Source organism: Molothrus aeneus, chromosome 28, assembly GCF_037042795.1.
Source record: "Molothrus aeneus isolate 106 chromosome 28, BPBGC_Maene_1.0, whole genome shotgun sequence".
NCBI classification, from domain to species: Eukaryota; Metazoa; Chordata; class Aves; order Passeriformes; family Icteridae; genus Molothrus; species Molothrus aeneus.
In genome coordinates, this window is record NC_089673.1 from 5,031,394 (window position 1) to 5,053,488 (window position 22,095).

Sequence of the window (22,095 nt, forward strand, 5' to 3'; positions counted from 1 at the left end):
CCCCGTTAGCACCTCTTATATAAAATATCAGCGAAAAAGCCCCCGAAAAAAAAAAACAAACCCAAAATAAAGTGAAAACAACCCCAAAAAAATCAGAATATTCCATAGCTGAGGTAATCACACCTGAGGTAGCTTTTTTTGAGCTTTTTTTGTGGTTTTTTTGTCATTCCCGGGGTTGTTGTTTTTTTTTTTTTTTTGCCCTGGATTTGCAGAATTCCAGGGAATTCCCTCTGCCGCCTTCCCTTCCCTAAATCTGCTTTTCCTGCTGTTCCAGGAGGGGTTTTGGAGGATTTTCCCCCAAAATTCCTGCTGGGAAGGGCTGGGCTCCGTGAAATCGATGGCAAAAAACGTCAGGGCCGGGTTTGTCCCAAATTCCCGATTTTTAGACTCATCCCAGTTTTCCTCCCATCACTCCCGGCCCTCGAAATTCATCCCAATTTCAATTTTTTTTTTTATCCCAAATTCCCCTCTTTTTAACCTCATTTGGGAACCCTTCCTTCCTCCTTCTCCCTCAAAATTCATCCCAATTTCAGGTTTTTTTCCCGCATTTTTCACATTTTGCCCCAAATTCCCACTTTCTCACATCCCAGCTTTCCTTCCACTATTCCTGTCCCTCTAAACTCAGCCCGAATTTTCCCTTTTCCTCCCAAATTCCCATTTTTTTCTCTTGGGGTCACTCCCAGATTTTCCTCCACCCCTCCAAATCCATCCCAGTTTTCCTTTCCCGCCCTCCCCTTCCCGTTTTGGGGGAAAATCCTGGATTTTGGGGCTGGAATTCCTGGAGCCCAACCCTTGGTGGGAATCAGCAGCTTCGGACCCTTCCCAAAATATTCCCAAAATCCCAAATCCTTTCAACCCCCCCGGAGTGCCGGGAATCAGCGCCCGCTGACATTCCTGAAATCTGAAATCCGCTTTTTTCTCTCTTGGGAACAGGGATTTTCCTGCAGAAATGAGGAATTCGGGGATCTTTTTTTTTTTTTTTCTCCCCATAAATCAGAAAAAAAAAAAAATTCAATTTTGGGCCCCCGATCTCCAATTTTTTGGGGGAATTTTTTCCCCGCTGGAGGGGTTTGGGAATGAGGAGCCCCGGATTTGAGTGGATTCAGAATTCCCGGGGGGGGATTTTCCTGCTCTTTTCAGCTTCCCCCCAACCCCTCCCCTGCACGGAATTCCCAAATTCTGATGGTGGAGATGAGGAATTCCATGGGGGGCTTGGTTTGGTTTTTTTTGGGGGGACCGATGGAATTCCCAGTTCTGCTGGGGGATGAAATTCCCAGTCCCTGTGGAAGTGATTCCCAATCCCTGCACATTCCCGATCCCCACGGATTCCCGATCCCTGCATATTCCCAATCCCCGTGGCAGTGATTCCCCATCCCTGCACATTCCCGATTCCTGTCCATTCCCAAACCCTGCACATTCCCGATCCCTGCATATTCCCAATTCCTGTGGAAGTGGTTCCCAGTCTCTGCACATTCCCAATCCTTGTCCGTTCCCAATCCCTGCACATTCCCCATCCCTGTGGATCAATTCCCTGTCTCCCTGCGGATTCCCGTTCCCTGTGGATTGATTCCCTGTCTCCCTGCACATTCCCACTCTCCCTGCGGATTCCCGCTCCCTGTCCATTCCCTGCGGTTGCTGATTCCCAGGCACTCGGAGCCCGGCCTGGCCGTGCCGTGTCCTGGTTTTCCCGGGATTTGGGATCCCTATTTCCTCCGGGATTGGCTCTGGCCGCCCTGGCCCTTCTGGTGCTGCTGCTTCACCTGCGCCAGGATGTCCCGGATCTTGCGCTGGGCCATCTGCAACGACAGCCGGGGACCCATGGAACGACAGCCAGGGACCCATGGAACGACAGCCGGGGATCCATGGAACGCTGCCAGGGACCCATGGAATGACAGGGATCCACGGAACGCTGCCAGGGATCCATGGAACGCTCCCGTCCCGCCCTCCCGGCCCTCCCGGCCCCGTCCCAAATTCCCCGTGGAACCCAAACCCAGCCCCTGTCCCTGGATTTCCACCCAAATTTCCACCCAAATCCAAATTCCCGATCTTTTAGACTCATCCCAATTTCCACCCAAACCCAGCCCATGTCCCAGGATTCTCCTGTGGTTTTTTTCCAGGGAATAACGGACGGGATTCAGGGGATAACGACCAGAAATGTGCGGCCTGAGCAACACAGCTCTGGAGAACCCCCGGAAAACGCTTGGAGAACCCCTGGAGAACCTCTGGAGAACCCCTGGAGCATTCCTGGACAAGCCCTGGAGAACCCCTGGAAAAGCCTTGGAGAACCCCTGGAGCATCCCTAGAGAACCTCTGGAGAACCTCTGGGCAAGTCCTGGAGAACCCCGGGAGCACCCCTAGAGAACCCCTGGAGAACCCCTGGAGCATTCCTGGACAAGCCCTGGAGAACCCCTGGAAAAGCCCTGGACAAGCCCTGCAGAAGTCCCAGAGAAGCCCTGGAGAACATCTGGAGAACGCCTGGGGCATTCCTGGACAAGCCCTGGACAAGCCCTGGAGAACCTCTGGAGAACCCCTGGAGAACCCCTGGAGCATTCCTGGACGAGCCCTGGAGAACCCCTGGACGAGCCCTGGAGAACATCTGCAGAGCTTCTGGAGAAGCTCGGAGGAGCCCCCGGGTGCCCCCTGGGTGCCCCCGGCCGTACCTGGCTGGCGTAGAAGTGCCCGATGATTTTGACGATCACCTGCTCGTTCTCGTCCGGCGTCTGCTCCCGCGGCACCACCACCTCGGCCGCCGTCAGGTTCTGCAGCTCGTTCACCTGCGGGACACGCGGCATGGACCCTCCGGAGCGCCCACCGGGAATCCCGGCCCCAGCATCTCCCGGGAATCCCGGTCCCAGCATCTCCCGGGAATCCTGGTCCCAGCATCTCCTGGGAATTCCGGCCCCAGCATCTCCTGGGAATCCCAGTCCCAGCATCTCCTGGGAATTCCGGCCCCAGCATCTCCTGGGAATCCCAGTCCCAGCATCTCCCAGAATTCTGGCCTCGGTATCTCCCGGGAATTCTGGCCCCAATATTTCCTGGGAATCCCAGCCCCAGCATCTCCTGGGAATTCTGGCCCCAGCATCTCCCAGGAATTCTGTCCCCAGTATCTCCCAGGAATCCCGGTCCCAGCATCTCCCAGGAATTCCAGCCCCAATTTCTCCGAGGAATCCCAGCCCCAATATCTCCCAGAAATCCCGGCCCCAACATCTCCTGGGAATTCCAGCCCCAACATCTCCCAGGAATTCCGGCCCTGGTTTCTCCCAGGAATTCCGGCCCTGGTTTCTCCTGGGAATTCCGGCCTCGGTTTCTCCTGGGAATTCTGGCCCCAGTTTCTCCCAGGAATTCCAGCCCCAGTTTCTCCCGGGAATCCCGGCCCCGCTCCTACTCACGGTCTTGCCGCCCTTGCCGATGACGCGGCCGGCGGCCGAGGCCGGCACTCGGATGTGCGTCTCCAGCTTCACCTCCTCCTTGGGCCCGAAGAAATTCTCCTCCTTCAGCTTCCCGTAAATCCTGCCCTGAGCCTGGGGAGGGACGGAGTCGGGAATGTCCCACCCCAATCCATCCCCATCCCTGGATCTGGGATCCCCTAAAATCCCGGTTCTTTGGAATTCCAAACCTGTTTGGCCCCTGGGAGTAGGGAGTCAGGAATGTCCCACCCCAATCCATCCCCATCCCTGGATCTGGGATCCCGTAAAATCCCAGTTCTTCGGAATTCCAAACCCATTCAGCCCCTGGGAAGCCCAATCCCGGGATTCCCCAGCTGAGGGTTGAGGTTCGGTTGGGGTCACCCCCTGCCCTCCCTCCCAGGGACACCCCAGTGTCCCCAAGGTGGTGACGCCATCTCCAGATTTGGGCTGGGGCATCGTCCCGTAAAATCCCCGTTCTTTGGAATTCCGAACCCCAATCCCCATCCATGGATCTGGGATCCCGGAAAATCCCGGTTCTTTGGAATTCCAAACCCGTTTGGCCTCTAGGAGCTGGGAGTCAGGAATGTCCCACCCCAATCCCCATCCATGGATCTGGGATCCCGGAAAATCCTGGTTCTTTGGAATTCCAAACCTGCCCGGCCCCTGGGAAACCGGGAATTCCCCATGTGTGGATTTGGGCTCAGTCGGGGTCGCCCCCTGCCCTCCCTGCCAGGGTCACCCCAATGTCCCCAGGGCGGTGACAGCGGCGACAACCTTGAACTGCGCCTCGGGCGGGCCGGTGATCACCACCATGCGCACCTTGGAGTCCGGCGTCTCCGGGGGCGCGATCTGCAACGGGACGGACACGGGACAGAGACGGGATGGAGACGGGATGGAGACAGGACGGACATGGATGGACACAGGACGGACATGGACGGACACAGGATGGAGACGGGACAGACACGGGACAGACATGAAGGGACATGGGACAGACACGGGATGGACACGGGATGGACACGGGATGGACACGGGATGGACACGGGATGGACATGGCATTACAGCGCTGCCCAGGCTTCCCAGGGCTTTTCCGAGGAAAAACAGGACAGTTGGGGACAGAGGGACACCCAAGGGCCACCCAAGGGCCACCCAAGGGCCACCCAAGGGCCACCCAAGGGTCGCCGAGGCCATGCCCACCTTGATGGAGGCGCTGGCGAAGCGCGAGAGCTGCTTGATGTGCTGGCCCTTCTTGCCGATGATGGCCCCGACCGCCTGCGCCGGGATGAACACGTGCACGGTCTCCTGCTCGGGGGGCTGGGGACGGGAGCGGGGCCAGGGTCACCCTTGGGGTCACTGCCACCATGTCAGGGCCAGGGTGTCACCCTTGGGGTCACTGTCACCATTTTGGGGCCATGGTCACCCTTTGGGGTCACTGTCACTATTTTGGGGTCACTGTCACCATTTAGGGTCACTGTAACTATTTGGGGTCACTGTCACCATTTCAGGGCCAGGGTCACCATTTGGGGTCACTGTCACTATTTTGGGGTCACTGTCACCATTTAGGGTCACTGTAACTATTTGGGGTCACTGTCACCATTTCGGGGCCAGGGTCACCATTTGGGGTCACTGTCACCATTTAGTGTAGCTGTCACTATATGGGGTCACTGTCACTGTTTGGGGTCACTGTCAACATTTTGGGGTCACTATTTGGGGTCACTGTCATTATTTTGGGGTCACTGTCAACATTTTGGGGTCACTGCCCACCCCGGGGGCTCATCGGGATTGTCCCCCTGTCCCCGGGGTCACTCACCAGGAAGGAGCTGTAGGGAGCGGCCCCGGAGACGCCGCTCGGGGGCGGCGGCACCGCCGTGGAGGAGGCCGGGAAGAGCCCGACCGCAGCCAGGTTCAACCCGGGGATGAGGTGGGACTGCAGCTGGGGGGACAAAGTGTGGGGATTGGGATTGGGGTTGGGAGAAACCAAATATGGGACATGGGGATTGGGATCGAGGGAACCAAATATGGGATATGGGGACTGCAGCTGGGGGGACAAAGTGTAGGGATTGGGATTGGGAGAAACCAAATATGGGATATGGGGACTGCAGCTGGGGGGACAAAGTGTGGGGATTGGGATTGGGATTGAGAGAAACCAAATATGGGACATGGGATATGGGGATAGGGATTGAGAGAAACCCAAATATGGGATATGGGGATTGGGATTGAGAGAAACCAAATATGGGATATGGGGATAGAATTGAGTGAACCAAAATGTGGGGTCAGGGGGGATTGGGATTGGAATTGAGGGGAGAAATAGGATTGGGACAAGGGGGATTGAACTGAGGAGAGAAAAGGGATCAGGGACAAGGCGGGATCATGCTGGGGATGAGAGGGGCTCTGGTTTTATGGGATCCCCAGCAGGATCGTGCTCATGGTGAGAGGGGCTCTGGTTTATGGGGTCCCAGCAGGATCGTGCTCATGGTGAGAGGGGCTCTGGTTTATGGGATCCCCGGCAGGATCATGCTGGGGATGAGAGGGGCTCTGGTTTTATGGGATCCCCGGCAGGATCATGCTGGGGATGAGAGGGGCTCTGGTTTTATGGGATCCCTGGTGGGATCATGCTGGGGATGAGAGGGGCTCTGGTTTTATGGGATCCCCAGCAGGATCATGCTCAGGGTGAGAGGGGCTCTGGTTTTATGGGATCCCAGCAGGATCATGCTGGGGATGAGAGGGGCTCTGGTTTTATGGGATCCCTCGTGAGATCATGCTCAGGGTGAGAGGGGCTCTGGTTTTATGGGATCCCTCGTGAGATCATGCTCAGGATGAGAGGGGCTCTGGTTTTATGGGGTCCCCGCCAGGCCGGCCCCACTCACGCTCATGGCGGCCACGTCGTTCTCGTAGGCCTCGCGCACTTTCTTCATGATCTCCTGCTCGGCGCGGCAGCAGCTCTCGGGACAGCCCTTGACCGTGATGGTGCGCTCGGGGTTGTACAGGGTCAGCTCCTGCAGCCTGGGGACAGCGCCCGTGGGGACGTGGGGACACCCAAGGGCGCCCCGAAGGCGTGGGAGGGGACCCCAAAGGGGACGGGAAAAGGGGAGCACAGAAAACCCAACCCCGAGGGTTCCCAAGAGAACTTTGGGGGCTGAAACCTCTCCCCCCATCCCAATCCTCCTCCTCCTCCTGCTCCTGCCCTGGTCCTTACGAGGAAATGGTGATTTTGGTCTCCGTGTCCTGCTCCACCTTCTTGAGGTTCCGGCCCTCTTTGCCGATCAGGCGCCCCACGAAGTTGTTGTGGGCCAGGATCTTCAGGGGGACCTCGTCAGCCCTGGGAACGGGAATGAGGGGGGAAAAACCCCACAGGAGGGATTAGGGCAGCTGGGAAAAGGGAAAAACCCCCACAGGAGGGATTATGGGATCTGGGAAAGGAGGGGAAACCCAAAAAGAGGGAAAACCCAAAAGGAGGGATTATGGGAATGAGGAAAAGGAAAAAAACCCAAAAGGAGGGATTGTGGAAACTGGGAAATGAGGAAAAACCCAAAAGGAGGGGTTATGGGAACTGGGAAAGGAGATGAAAGCCAAAATAAGGGATTATGGGATCTGGGAAAGGAGGGGTGGCACAGAGGGCCGGGGGAAGCCCAAACCCCAAGGTTTGGAATCCCCGAATTCCTGGGGCCCGGGGCGGGAGGACGCCGGGGTGGGGTCTGTGGGGCTCTCACGTCTTGGTGTCCTTGGCCTCCTTGTGCATGATGTCCAGGATCATCCTGCAGGCGGCCGAGCAGCCCTCGGGCGTGGAGTGGATGCTGATGGCCTTCTCGGCCGCGCCCGCGTTCTCCTTCCGGTGCACGTCGATCCTGAAAACCGCGGGAAGGGGCTGGGAGGGGCCCCGGAGCCTCCCCGGAAAGGACATCCCAGCAGGAGGAGGGAGAGCTCTGGAGAAACCCTGGAGAACCCTGGATCACCCCTGAAGAACTTCTGGAGAACCTTTGGATCACCCCTGGAGAACCTTTGGATCATCTCTGGAGAACCCCTGGAGATTCCCTGGAGAACTTCTGGAGAACCCTGGAGAACCCCTGGAGATTCCCTGGAGATCACCTGGATCACCCCTGGAGAACCTCTGGAAAACTCCTGGATCACCCCTGAAGAACTTCTGGAGAACTCTGGAGACCACCCTGAAGACCCCCTGGAGAACCCCCTGGAGAACTTCTGGAGAACTTCTGGAGAACTCCTGGAGAACTCCTGGAGATCTCCTGGAGAACCCCCTAGAGAACTTCTGGAGAACCTTTGGATCACCCCTGAAGAATCCCTGGAGAAGCCCTGGAAAACTCCTGGATCACCCCTGAAGAACTTCTGGAGAACTATGGGGACCGCCCTGGAGAACCCCTGGAGAACTCCTGTAGATCCCCTAGAGAACTTTTGGAGAATCCCTGGAGATCCCCTGGAGAACCCCTGGATCACCCCTGAGGAACCCCTGGACATCTTCTGGATCCGCCCTGGGCGCCCCTGCGTGTCCCCGCTGCAGGGCGATGGGGACTCACTTGGACTGCGTCTGCTTGGTGATGTTGCGGATGGTGGCGCCCTCCTTGCCGATGATGGCCCCCACGAACTGGGTGGGCACCAGGAGCCGCAGGGGGACGTCGGGGGGCGGCGCCTTGGGGGGAGCCCCCGCGGGCAGCGGGGACCCCGGGCGGGCCCCGCCGCGCGCCCCGGCCCCGCCGCGCCGGCCCTGCTCGGGCTGCTCGTCCGGGATGTAGGAGACCTTGAGCGCGTGGCTCTCCAGCTGGTGCCCGTTCAGCTTCAGGATGGCCCTGGGGACACCGGGAAATGGGGATGGGGGACACCAGGAAATGGGGATGGGACTGGGGGACACCAGGAAATGGGGCTGGGATTGGGGGACACCGGGAAATGGGGATGGGACTGGGGGACACCGGGAAATGGGGCTGGGGTTTGGGGGACACCGGGAAATGGGGCTGGGGGACACTGGGAAATGGGGATGGGGTGGATTGGGGGGACATTGAGAAATGGGGCTCGAAGACACCGGGAAATGGGGCTGGGGGACACCAGGAAATGGGGATGGGGTTTGGGGGACACCGGGAAATGGGGCTGGGGTTTGGGGGACACTGGGAAATGGGGCTGGGGTGGATTGGGGGGACATTGAGAAATGGGGCTCGGGGACACTGGGAAATGGGGCTGGGGGGACACCGGGAAATGGGGGTGGATTGGGGGGACACTGAGAAATGGGGCTGGGGGACACCAGGAAATGGGGATGGGACTGGGGGACACCGGGAAATGGGGCTGGGGTTTGGGGGACACCGGGAAATGGGGCTGGGGTGGATTGGGGGGACATTGAGAAATGGGGCTCGGGGACACCGGGAAATGGGGATGGGGTTTGGGGGATATTGAGAAATGGGGCTCGGGGACACCGGGAAATGGGGATGGGGTTTGGGGACACCGGGAAATGGGGCTGGGGGGACACCGGGAAATGGGGATGGGGTTTGGGGACACTGGGAAATGGGGCTGGGGGGACACCGGGAAATGGGGATGGGGGACACTGGGAAATGGGGGTGGATTGGGGGGACACCGGGAAATGGGGCTGGGGTGGGGTGCAGGGAGCAGGGCAGCCCCAAAAGGGCCAGGTTTGATGTAGGAGGGGTTGGATCCCAAATCCCCATGGGTGATCCCAAATCCTCAATTCCCAAATCCTCAAATCCCAAATTCCTCAGGTTCCCGAATCCCCGTGGGTTCCCGAATCCCCGTGGGTTCCCAAATCCCTAAATCCCCATGGGCAATCCCAAATCCCTGCAGGATCTCAAATCCCCATGAGCGTTCCCAAATCCCTGCGGGTTCCCAAACCCCAAATCCCTGCAGGATCCCAAATCCCCGCGGGTTCCCAAATCCCTGTGGGTGATCCCGAATCCCCGCGCGTTCCCCGGTCCCGCAGCGCCGGCCGCCGTCGGCAGATGGAGCCGGCAGCGAGGGCAGCGCCTCGGCCCCGCTCCCCTCCCGCGCTCCCGGCCCCGGGAATCCGGCACCGAAGGAAACTCCCCAAATTCCCCCAAATTCCCCCAAAAGCGCCAGCCCCGAGCCGAGCCCGGTGCGAGGGGAGCAGGGAACGCAGGGAAAAGCTGGGAATGAGCTCCGGGTCTCCCCCTGGCAGCTCCGGGATCTTTCTCCCCATTTTTTAGGGAGACGGAATTCCCAAAATCGTGGAAGCCCCAGGAAATCCCAACTTTCCCTCGAGTTAAATTCAGCTTTCGCTCCCTGAGCTGCCGAGAAAACTCCAAAACCTTGGAATTCTGTCCAAGGGTGAAGGAAAACCCGATAGGATTTAAGGGGCGTCCTCAAGGATTTGGGGGAATGGGGAATCCCGTTTCCTACAGGTGGGGAAGGGAGGGAATTCCCGAAACGTTCCCAGAGAATTCCTGGGTGATTCCCAGGGCACTCACTGCCGGGTCTGCTCCCGGCTGGCGTAGGTGACGTTCACCACGGCGGTCTCACTGTCCGTGTTCACTGCGGGAATTCCGGAAAAGGAGTCAGGAATTCGGGAAGAGGAATCGGGAGTTCGGGAAAAGGAGTCAGGAATTCGGGAAAGAGACAGGGATTAGGGAAAAGGAGACGGGGATTCGGGAAAAGGAATCAGGAATTCAGGAAAGAGACAGGAATTTGGGAAAAAAGAGACAGGGATTAGGGAAAAGGAATCAGGAATTTGGGAAAGAGGGATTAGGGAAAAGGAGACGGGGATTTGGGAAAAGGAAGCAGGAATTTGGGAAAGAGACAGGGATTCGGGAAAAAAGAGACAGGGATTAGGGAAAAGGAAGCAGGAATTTGGGAAAAGGAAGCAGGAATTTGGGAAAGAGGGATTGCGGAAAAGGAAGCAGGAATTTGAGAAAAGGAAGCAGAAATTTGGGAAAAGGAATCAGGAATTTGGGAAAGAGACAGGGATTAGGGAAAAGGAATCAGGAATTTGGGAAAAGGAAGCAGGAATTTGGGAAAAGGAAGCAGGAATTTGGGAAAGAGGGATTAGGGAAAAGGAAGCAGGAATTTGAGAAAAGTAAGCAGGAATACGGGAAAAGGAATCAGGAATTTGGGAAAGAGACAGGGATTAGGGAAAAGGAGACGGGGATTTGGGAAAAGGAAGCGGGAATTTGGGAAAAAGAAGCAGAAATTTGGGAAAAGGAATCAGGAATTTGGGAAAAGGAAGCAGAAATTTGGGAAAAGGAATCAGGAATTTGGGAAAGAGGGATTAGGGAAAAGGAAGCAGGAATTTGGGAAAAGGAATCAGGAATTTGGGAAAGAGACAGGGATTAGGGAAAAGGAAGCAGGAATTCGGGAAAAGGAATCAGGAATTTGAGAAAAGGAATCAGGAATTTGGGAAAGAGGGATTAGGGAAAAGGAAGCAGGAATTCAGGAAAAAAGAGACAGGGATTAGGGAAAAGGAAGCAGGAATTCGGGAAGAGGAATCGGGAGTTCAGTAAAAGAGACATGGATCAGGTTTTTATTCCCTTCCATTCCTGAAAAGGGGCAGGAATTCCCAAAGCCCAGGTTTCGTTCCCTGCAGAAATCCCCCAAAATCCAGGTTTTGTTCCTTCCTCTCCCTGAAACGGGGCAGAACCCTGAAATCCAGATGGAATTCCCGAAATCTGGGGTTTACTCCCTTCTCCCTCTGAAACGGGGCAGAAATTCCAGAAATCTGGATTATATTCCCTTCTCGGGAGCAGAAGTTCCCGAAATCGGGATGAAATTCCCCAAAATCCGGATGAAAATCCCAAAATCCGGATGAATTTCCCCAAATCCGGGTTTCCCCCTCCTACCCTGCTCGCAGCTCTCCACGGTGCCGTACTGGGCCAGCAGCCCATCCAAAACCTGGGAAAAAAGGGGAAAAAAGGGGGAAAAAGGGGGAAAAAGGGGGAAAAAAGGGGAAAAAAGGGGAAAAAAGGGGGAAAAAGGGGGAAAAAAAGGGGAAAAAAGGGGAAAAAAGGGGAAAAAAGGGGGAAAAAAGGGGGAAAAAGGGGGAAAAAAGGGGGAAAAAAGGGGGAAAAAAGGGGGAAAAAGGGGGAAAAAGGGGGAAGTCAATCCCAGTTGACGCCGGGATGTCCCGGGGAGCCCCATCCACACCTCGGGGTCACTGGGATCGTTAATAATTCCATCAGGATCATTAAGAATTCCCGAGTAATTAAGGCTGGGGAGCTCCTGGCCGCCCGGAGCCAGCGGGAGGGGAAGGCAGAGCAGGGAATTCCCAGCGGGAAGCGAGGATCCGTTTTATTCCCCGTACAATGGGAATGAAAATCGCAAATTAACGGGAATTCACGGGAATCCCGGAATCCCGGGGGGCTCCGGGCGGTGTCGCTTTCCCGGGATTTCCAGGGGGCGGCCCGGGGTAATTCTGGGGTAATTAAGAGCCAATTAATGACAAAGGGGAGGAAAATCGGGCTCGGGGACGGCCTCACCTCCCATCGCAGCTGCGGCGGAATGTTCCGGATCTGGATCTTCCGGCTCCTGCAAGGATGGGGAAAAGTCGGGATTTGGGCCAGGGCCGGGGCACGGATCCGAGCCAGCCCTGAAATTCCAGGTGCTCCCTCCCTGGGCGGATCCCAGCTGGTTTTGGGGCTGGAATTGCCCCGGAGTTCCGCCAGGAGCGGAATCCCGGGATCCCTCTGGGATCAGAACCCCAGGATCCCGCTGGGAGTGAAATTCCAGAATCCCGCTGAAAGCAGAATTCCAGGATCCCTCTGGGATCAGAATCCCAGAATCCCGCTGGGACTGAAATTCCAGAATCCCTCTGGGATCAGAATCCCGGAATCCTGCTGAAAGTGAAATTCCGGAATCCCACTGAAAGCAGAATTCCAGGATCCCTCTGGGATCAGAATCCCGGAATCCCACTGGAGGGAAATTCTGGAATGGCTCCTGAAGCAGAATTCCAGAATCCTGCTGGAGGTGAAATTCCAGAATCCCACTGAAAGCAGAATTCCAGACTCTCTCCAGGAGCAGAATTCTTCTGGGGACAGAATCCCGGAATTCCTCTGGGAGGGAAACTCAAGAATCCCTGCAGGAACAGAATTCCAGAATCCCTCCAGGAGGGAAATCCCGAAATCCTTCTAGGAGGGAAATTCCGGAATCCCGCTGAAAGCAGAATTCCAGGATCCCTCTGGGATCAGAATCCCAGAATCCCACGGGAGGGAAATTCTGGAATGGCTCCTGAGGCAGAATTCCAGAATCCCAGAATCCTGCTGGAGGTGAAATTCCTGAATCCCACTGAAAACAGGATTCCAGAATCCCCCCCCAGGAGCAGAATTCCCGAATCCTGCTGGAAGTGAAATTCCAGAATCCCACTGAAAGCAGAATTCCAGACTCTCTCCAGAAGCAGAATTCTTTGGGAACAGATTTCCAGAATCCCTCCAGGAACAGAATCCCGAAATCCTTCTAGGAGTGAAATTCCAGAATTCCCCCTAGTTGGGAAATTCCAGAATCCCTCTGGGAATGGAATTCCAGAATCCCCCCAGGAGCGGAATTCCCGAATCCTGCTGGAAGCAAAACTCCAGAATCCCCCTGGGAATGGAATTCCAGAATCCCACTGGAAGCAGAATTCCCCTCGGGACCAGAATCCCAGAATCCCTCCAGGAACAAAATCCCAGATTCCTTCTCCCTCCCGGTTTAATCCCGAGCTTTTACGGGAAGGTTTTTTCCAGGGCGGTTCCTCACCCCAGCACAGATCCCAGAGCACTTCCCAGATCCCCCCAGAATCCCTGGATTTCCCCCTCCGCTTCCCAATCCCCGGGAAAACCCGGGATTAAACCCGGAATGTTCCGGATTTTCGGGGAATTCCGTCCGTTTGGGAGCAGCTGGGCTGAGCTGGAGCAGGAAAATCCCAAACCTGGATCCTGCCCGGTGCCTCCCTCCGGGAAGGATCCCAAAATCCTGGAATTCCCGGCTAATTGGGCCTCATTATCTGGGTGATTGACAGCTGTCAGTCACGCCTCGCTCAGATTTACGATTCCTGGCATTCCGCCCGCCATGGGGAATTCCCTTCTTTATTCCCTTCTTTATTCCCTTCTTTATTCCCTTCTTTATTCCCATTTTTATTCCCTTTATTCCCCATTCCCAGCCCCTGCACAGGCAGAACAATTCCACCAAAATTCCACCAAATCCATCGGGATTTTCCTGCTCGGGGATCCCAATCCCCCCTCCGGGGGATTTTGGGGCTCCTTTGGTCAATTCTGGGGAGATTTTTATGGGGAGAGGAGCCACAGGAGGATCCCAAAACTCCCCTGGAAAAAAGAGAGAACGCAAATCCCAGAAATTCCCACCTCAATCCCGAGGAATATTCGGGATAAGGACGGACGGCCCCGGAGAAAAGGGAAAATCCCAAATTCCAGCCCCTTTTCCCAACCCCCCAGCAGGTGAAGGCTCCAGGAGTTTGGGGGTCCCTCAGGCTGGGAATGATTAGGATTGGTTAATTAGGATTGATCAATTAGGATTGGTCAATTGGGATTGGTCAATTGGGATTGGTCAATTGGGATTGGTCAATTGGGATTGGTCAATTCGGATTGGTCAATTCGGATTGGTCAATTCGGATTGGTCGATTAGGATTGGTCGATTAGGATTGGTCGATTAGGATTGGTTAATTAGGATTGATCAATTAGGATTGGTTAATTAGGATTGACCAATTAGGATTGGTCAATTAGGATTGGTCAATTCGGATTGGTTAATTAGGATTGGTTAATTAGGATTGATCAATTAGGATTGGTTAATTAGGATTGACCAATTAGGATTGGTTAATTAGGATTGGTCAATTCGGATTGGTCAATTAGGATTGGTCAATTAGGATTGGTCAATTAGGATTGGTCAATTAGGATTGGTCAATTAGGATTGGTTAATTAGGATTGACCAATTAGGATTGGTTAATTAAGATCATTGAACTGCAGGGAGCTCCCTGCACACCCAGGGCTGATCCCACCGCTCCGGAATTCCGCGGGAACTGAGGCAAAGCCGGAGCTCAGCTGAGGAAATTCCAGGGAAATCGCGGAGCTGGGATGGAGACCGGGGCCCCCCCCTGTGCCGGAATTCCCAAAAATTTCTGGAGCCCCCACACCCAACATTGCCTGAGGCAGCCAGGAGGGGAAATCGGGAATTCTGCTGGATCCGCTCGGCGGGGAGGGAGCGGGAGCCGGAAAGAGCCGGAGCTTCCCTGTGGGGACAGGCGGATCCCAAATCCCAAATTCCCAAATTCCCAAATCCTCCGGGATCCAGGGAATCCACAGTTTGGGATTTCTGGGAGCGCTCAGAGCCTGTGGGGACAGGCAGATCCCAAATCCCAAATTCCCAAATCCCCTGGGAATTCCCAGGAATTCCAGCAGTTTGTGATTTCTGGGAGTGCTCTGAGCCTGTAGGGACAGGCAGATCCCAAATCCCAAATTCCCAAATCCTCCGGGATCCAGGGAATCCACAGTTTGGGATTTCTGGGAGCGCTCAGAGCCTGTGGGGAGAGGCGGATCCCAAATCCCAAATTCCCAAATCCTCTGGGATGCCAGGAATTCCAGCAGTTTGGGATTTCTGGGAGCGCTCAGAGCCTGTGGGGAGAGGCGGATCCCAAATCCCAAATCCCCAAATTCAATAATCCTCAGGGATCCAGGGAATCCACAGTTTGGGATTTCTGGGAGCGCTCAGAGCCTGTAGGGACAGGCAGATCCCAAATTCCCAAATCCCCTGGGAATTCCCAGGAATTCCACAGTCTGGGATTTCCGGGAGCGCTCAGGGGATCGAGGAGCTTCGATCGCGCTCTGATCCCGACTGCGGGATGGAAACCTGGGAGCCTTTTTGGGAATGGGACACCAGGAATTCCCTGTGGGAATGGGATATGGAGAATTCCCTGTGGGAATGGGACACAAAGAATTCCCAAAGGGAACGGGGCACCGGGAATTCCCAACGGGAACGGGACGTGAGGAATTCCCTGCTCCCAATGGGAAAGAGACGCCGGGAATTCCCTGTGGGAATAATGGGATATGAGGAATTCCCGACAGGAATGGGGCGCCAGGAATTTCTCCATTTCTTCCTTGAAATCAGCGGAATCCCTAAAAAAAAGTAAAAAAGGCGGGAAAAAATTCCCAAATCCCTCCTGGATCAGAGGCAGCCCCCACTCCCAAATCCAGCAAACCTGGAAAAGAGGCGGAAAACCCCGGAAAAATCAGGGAAAACTAAAAAAAAAAAAAAATCATGGAAAACCTCAGAAAAAATATGGGAAAACCCCCAAAAATCGGGGAAAACTAAAAAGAAAAGCTGGAAAAGGAGCAGGGATCCCTCATCCAACCAGAATTCCCCCCAAAATCCCTGGGAAAATCCCTGGGAGCTTCAGCATTGCTGGGAGTTGGGGCTGGAAGGGGCAGAAATTCCCCTTTTTTTGGGGGGGAGTTTTTCATTTAAATCCCAAAATTCCCGATTTCCAAAGGAGGAATTTTCCCCCCATTCCCTGCCTGGATTCGTCTGCCCGAGCTTGAACCCAAATTCCCGCAGAAATCCCATCGGAAATGCCGGGATCGACCCCAGGAATTCCCTCTGCAATTCCACAAATTCAATTATTTCTCATTTTCTACCCCGTGGCTTCAAAATTCCCAATTTTCCCTGAAATTCCCTTTTTTTGGGGGGGGGGGGAGGTTTTCCCACATTTCCCACAGGAAATGAGGGAAATAAAAGGAAATTTTCCTCACTTTTGGCCATTCCCAAATTGAATTTTCTCTCCCCGAGGGCCGGAATTTGATGGAATTCCCAAAGTTTCCAAACCTCAGGGATGAGACTAAAGGAAAGATCATCCAGGATTCGTTGAATTTTTTTACTTTTTTGGGCTAAAAATCCTCAAAAACCTCAGAATTCCCCAATATTTTTGTCCCCAGAAGTGAAAATCCGGGAGCAGCTGGAAACTGGGAGCTCAAAGGAATAAAAGAAATTTAAATTTTAAATTTTTTTTCTCTTTTTTCTGCTCCTCAAAATTTCGATTTTCCGGCTTTTTTGTTATTTTTTTTATTAAAACTCCCAACCCAGCCTCATTTGAATGGAAAAATCAAGATTTTCAAAATTGGATTTAAAGCAGAATTTTAGACCCAAAATCCACCTGGCTTCTCATTTTCCATGGAAAAGAATTTTCCAATTTTTTGGGTTCGTTTTTGGGGTTTTTTGGTTCATTTTCGGTCCCGTTTCCAGCAAATCCAACCCCAAAAGAAAAGGGGGGAAAAAAAGCAAATTTTGGGGTGAAAAGTGACAAAAAAAAGGAACCTCAACCTGGATTTGGATATTTTTCATTGGGAACAATGAATTCCAGGATTTTCCCTGTGGAAAATGAGGATTTTTCCTGATGGGAATCCCCAGATTTGAAGGAAAATCCAAGAGAATTTTAGGATTTTTTTTTCCCCCAGCATTTCTCTGCCCTGAGCCAAACTTTGACGCCGCTAAAATAATGAAAAAATATTGATTTTTTAATAATTATAATCAAAATTAATGCCCTGAGCACAACCCCAGGAGGGGCTGGGGGTGAAAATCCCTTTTCATTCCCATTTTTGGGTTCGAATCCATCCCAAATCCATCCCAGCCCCGAAATCCCAACCCCAAACGCCTGAATTTGGAATTTTTATTTCCTTAAAAATAATTTCATTTGAGATGAAATTTAAAAATCTTCCCTGGTGACTCCAACAAGGAGAATTTCGGGGATTTTGGGGTTGGAAATCCCGAGTTTCTCCCCCAGTTTTCCCATCAACAAAATCCAAGGAAAAACAACTCCCCAAACCCAACAAAATGCTCAAAATGACCCCCAAATCAACCCAAAATCTCATTTTCGTTCATAAAATCCCGTTTTTATCAATATTTCTTCACAGTTTAAGACTTTTACAGAATTCTGCTGCAATAATTCCCCAAATCATGAAAATAATTGGGAAAATCCCAGGAATTAATCCCAAATAAATAAATTTATTCCTCTTGGAGCCACACACCCCAAATCCCCTTTTTTGGTGCTGTTTTAACCCATTTTGGGGTTTTTTAAATTATTTTTGAATTTTTTTGTTCAGGAGAGGTTTGAAAAATTTGGGGATAAACCAAGAGGAAAGAATTCCTTGGGAATTTTTTTAAGCATGAATGAATTAAAACCACCCAAATTCAGGGGTTTTTTTACAGCATTATTTCCACTTTAAACTAAATTTTTTTTAAAAATTGGGGGGTTTTTTTGCTGTTTTTAAAAAAAATAATAATAAATTAACTGGGAAGGGAAACCCCCCAGCTCCTGACTCGTTTTCCCACATTTTTAAAGGGATCAAAAAAAGAAAAAGGGAGGAAAAAAAAAAAGAAAGAAAAAAATGAACCTGAGGTTTTGGGGGAGGGGAAAGGGGAGGAATTTCACTTTGGATCCCGAAATTCTCCCCCTCTTTAACCCTTTCCTGCTCCCCGCCGCTCCAAACTGGAAATTCCAGCCTGGAAAACTGAAATAAACCCCCAAAAAAATCCCCCCCCCCCCCCCAAAAAATTTCGTTTTTAAGGGATCGTCTCCCCACCCCCCCCAAAAAAAATTCCATTTACAGCTCCCAGCTGAAGGGAAATGCCCCAAAATCGCCTTTTCCACACCCAAAATCACCAAATCCCTGCCCAGAGTGTCCGGGACGGTCCCGAAATCCCCCAAAATTGCCCCAAAATCTTCCAGGAGGGCGGGGAGGGAAAAGCGGCGCTGGCCCTTTAAGAGCAGCCCGTGAGGGGGGCGCGGATTTTAACCCCAAAAAATCCCCCAAAAAACCCCAAAAATTGGATTTTCCAGCCCAATCCAAGCATTTTTAGGGACGCCCAGGAGGAAAACAAATCCAAATCCCAAAAATATTTAAAGGTTTGGTTTTTTTTTCCCGCTTTTTTTTTTCCCCAGCAATTTAAATCCCAGATCCCAAAGGAATATTCTCATTTTTAAAGGAATTATTTTGGGGCAAAAAAAGGAGGAAATCTGCTCCTCCCTCCCCAAATTATTCATTATCCGATATAGGGGAGGAAATAGGATTTTCCAGGCTTTTTTTTAAGGGATTTTTTAAAACTTTTCATGGAATTCCATCCCAATATTCCCCCCATGCCCGGACACCGAAGCCACAGCAACAAAAACCATCAGGGAGGGAGGAAAAAAAATTAATAAAAATTATAAATATTGCCCTAAAGTCCGGGAATTTGGGCCGGGAAAACGGGGCTGGATTTGGGATCGCCCTTTTTGGGATCAGCCCCCTCCCGAGGTTTGGGAATTTTGGGAATTTTGAGGCGAGGCCAAAGGGGGCGATCCCAAAAAGGGGCAGGGAAGGGTCGGGAAAAGGATTTGGGGAAAACTGGGATGGGATTTTGGGAATTTGGAGCTGGGATTTTGGGGAGTTCGGGATGGGATTTTGGGGCAGTTTTGGGATGGGATTTTGGGGAGTTTGGTTGGGATTTGGAGAAATTTGGGGGTCGGGATTTTGGGAAGTTTCGGGATGTGATTTGGGGAGTTTGGGGTTCGGATTTTGAGAGTTTGGGGCTGGGATCTGGGGAAGTTTTGGGATGGGGTTTTGGGAATTTGGGGCCGGGATTCGGGGAAGTTTCGGGATGGGATTTTGGGAATTTGGGGCCGGGATTTTGGGACTGGGATTTCAGGAAGTTCTGGGGTGGGATCTGGAGAATTTGGGGCCGGGATTTGGGGAAGTTTTGGGATGGGGATTTTGGGAATTTGGGGCCGGGATTTGGGGAAGTTTTGGGATGGGATTTTGGGAATTTGGGGCCGGGATTTGGGGAAGTTTTGGGATGGGATTTTGGGAATTTGGGGCCGGGATTTGGGGAAGTTTCGGGATGGGATTTTGGGAATTTGGGGAAGTTTTGGGATGGGATTTTGGGAATTTGGGGCCGGGATTTGCCGGCCTCGCTGCCTCCCCTCCTTTTTCCCCTTTGGAAAAGGCGCCTCCGTCACGTGGCGATGGATTCGGGTCCAACGTGGACTCTTTGGGATCGGGAATTCCGGGAATTCCGGGAATTCCGCGAGTTTGGGGGGCGAAAAATGGCGGGGAAAAAAGGGGGGGGGGGTTTCAGGGGGAAACCCCAAGCGCGGGCGGGACGGGGCGGATTTCCCGGGAATTGGGGGCGCGGGGAGGAATTTCCAGAGCGCTCCCGGCCCCAGCCGGGAACAACAAAGGCCGGGGAAGATGGAGAGGGATGGGATGGGCTGGGCGGGAGAGGCAGGTCCTGGGAAACCCCAAAAGCGCCGCTTTTCACCCCAAAAAACCCCCGGAATTCAGCCAGGATTTCATCCCTGCCCGCCCTCAGCAGCAGCGCGCTGGTTTTGTTCTTTTTATCCCAGCAAAAAAAAAAAAAAAAAACCCACTTTTTAAATCAGATTTTTTTTTTTTTAATTAATTTTTTTCGATTTTTCTTTGAATTTTCCGTCTCCCAAAACAAAGGATTTTGCCTCATTTCCCAGCCCAGGCGCCAAAAGGAGCCGGGAAATTCTTCCACAAGTTTGGGAATCCCAGCCCAGAGCCATCCATCACCTCAGGCAGCGCCTGGAGAATTCTTGATTTCACCTCTTTCCCCCCCCCTTTTAATTTAATGAAAAACTCGCAGATTGAGTTTTCTTTGGGGAAAAAAAAATCAATTAATTCATGAAATGTTTAATGAATTCATTAAACTCAGCTCGCTGGGGCAAATCCCAGCCTAAAATCTCCGACGCTTCTTCATTTTTCACATTTTTAGGTGGAAATTTTTGGCTTTTTCCGTCTCCTATTTCCGCCCTCGTCACAAATTAGTAATTCCGACGATAACGATTAAAAAAAAAATCAATTAAAAATCAATTAAAAATCAGTTAAAACTCCACCTTTACCTTTGCTTTTTGGGCACCGAGTGTTCGATCTCCAGCTGCTTCCCATGGAGCTCCACTTTCCCTACAAAACAAAACCCGGGGTTGGAAAAAAATCTGGGAGGGAAAACTCGGGATACAAAGGGGGAATTTTCACAAATGGGAATTTCCCCGCCGAATTCCTCCCCGAATTCCACCCAGACGCCGTCCCCCGGCTGCTCGCAAGTGGATTTTGATGGAATGCGAGGTTCCAGAGGGGGAGTGGTGCCTCTGGAATCGTTCCTCGGGAATATTTCAGCCCGGAAGGATTCCAGGGATGAGATTTTTTGGTTTTGGGGGTTTTTTTTGGGGTGGATTTGGAGAATTCCCCCCTCCCCCCATTTTCTTTCAGCCCTCCAGGAAAAGCCTTTGGAGAAAATTCCCTCCCTTTTTTCTCCCCCGCCGGAAAGCTCCGAATTGGGGATTGCACAGGGATGGAGGATTTCTCCCGGAAAATGGAGAGGGATTCCCCTCGCTGCGGGCTCGGTCCAGGATTCATCATTTAATTTTTTTTTATTTTTTTTTTAGGAGGGAATAGCGAAGAAGGAGAAGAATCCGACGGGTGGAAGGAGACGGACAGGAAAGGGAAAAAAAAAAATTTTAAAAAGCCTCAAAATTCCCGATTTGCCCCCAAATTTGCCTCTTGCCGAGCTCTTCCCCGGCTGCTCCCAGCATGGCGACCTCGCCCCCGGACGGGCAAAGTCCGCGGGGCCCCGGGAGCGGCTCCGGGGGGACCCCGGGGCTTTGGGGACCCCCGGGGGGGGGGGGGGGGGGCAGATCCTGGGGACCCCCGCGAGTTCGGGTTCGCTTCGTGTCCCCGTCCCGGCCGCGATTTCGGGGAAGGGACAAAAAGCGGGGATTGGAGGGGGAGGGGCTGGGGGTCGGGATTGGGGGGTCCGGGGGGGACGGGAGGGGTTGGGGGTCGGGAGGGATTTTGGGGCTCGGGATTTTCGGGATTCGGGAGGGATTTCGGGGTCTGAAGGGATCGGGAGGGGCGGGATTTGGGGGGTCGGGATCTAGGGGGAGATTTGGGGGGTCGGGAGGGATTTGGGGGGTCGGGATTGATGAGGGGGCTCAGGAAGCTCTGGGGGTCCGGGAGGGATCGAGTGAGGGTCGGGATCGAGTGAGGGTCGGGAGGGATCTCGGGGCTGGGATTTCGGGGTTTGTGAGTTTGGGATTTGGGGGCTTGGGGATTTGAGGATTTGGGGGTTTGGGATTGGGGGAATTTGAGGATTTGGGGGTTTGGGATTGGGGGAATTTGAGGATTTGGGGGTTTGGGATTGGGGGAATTTGAGGATTTGGGGGCTTGGGGAATTTGAGGATTTAGGGGTTTGGGATTGGGGGGATTTGAGGGTTTGAGATTTCGGGGTTTGGGGATTTCGGGCTTCGGGGATTTGAGGGTTTCGGGGTTTGGGGATTTGGGATGTGGGGGTTTGGGAAGGGCTCGGGCTGGCTGGGCGCCTCACCCGAGAAAGTTTCGATGGCTTTCATGGCCCACTGCTCGTCGGGGCAGTCCACAAAGGCATAGCCGGACTTGACGAGGAACTGGCCGCTGAAGGAGATCTGGTGCTCGGCGAACACTTTCTCCAGCTCGGCGGCGGTGACGCCCTCGGGCAGGTTCCCGATGTACAGCTTGTTCATGGCTCCGGGGCTCGGGGGGCTCCGGGGGCTCCGGCCGCTCGGTGCCGGCGCGGGGCGGCTCCGCTGCGCCCCCCGAGCTTCGCCCCGGATTTTTTTCCCCCTCCGGTTGGTTTTTTGTTTTCCTTTTTTTGGCCTTTTTGTTGTTTTTTAAGGGGTTTTTTTTCCCCCCCTTCTGCCGAGCGGATTTCGGTGCCGTTG

At 53.4% G+C, this 22,095-nt stretch overlaps 1 protein-coding gene across 2 annotated transcripts; it reads right to left on the minus strand.

Moving 5' to 3' along the window:
* Window positions 1-1,703: 1,703 nt before the first annotated feature.
* IGF2BP1 (insulin like growth factor 2 mRNA binding protein 1) lies at window positions 1,704-21,897 on the minus strand. 2 transcript variants are annotated; one of them, XM_066567148.1, is made up of 15 exons: window positions 21,723-21,897; window positions 20,242-20,302; window positions 11,843-11,891; window positions 11,207-11,258; window positions 9,842-9,905; window positions 7,934-8,203; window positions 7,115-7,249; window positions 6,601-6,723; window positions 6,272-6,407; window positions 5,215-5,337; window positions 4,602-4,718; window positions 4,182-4,256; window positions 3,390-3,521; window positions 2,661-2,774; window positions 1,704-1,796 (listed from the first exon to the last, which is right to left on the minus strand). In XM_066567148.1, exons 1-15 carry the CDS (start codon window positions 21,895-21,897, stop codon window positions 1,704-1,706), a joined length of 1,719 nt encoding a protein of 572 aa, XP_066423245.1. The 2 variants fall into 2 exon arrangements, with proteins under 2 accessions (XP_066423245.1, XP_066423246.1); XM_066567149.1 differs by lacking the exons at window positions 7,115-7,249; window positions 7,934-8,203.
* Window positions 21,898-22,095: the final 198 nt, after the last annotated feature.

Excerpts from the sequence above, each read along its gene's own strand:
- IGF2BP1 (XM_066567148.1), bottom strand. The coding sequence starts at position 21,897 with ATGAACAAGCTGTACATCGGGAACCTGCCCGAGGGCGTCACCGCCGCC. Across the intron at positions 20,303-21,722 it reads AGCCATCGAAACTTTCTCGG|GGAAAGTGGAGCTCCATGGG; the intron begins GTGAGGCGCCCA and ends TTTGTTTTGTAG. Across the intron at positions 4,719-5,214 it reads CTCCCTACAGCTCCTTCCTG|CCCCCCGAGCAGGAGACCGT; the intron begins GTGAGTGACCCC and ends TCCCGTCCCCAG.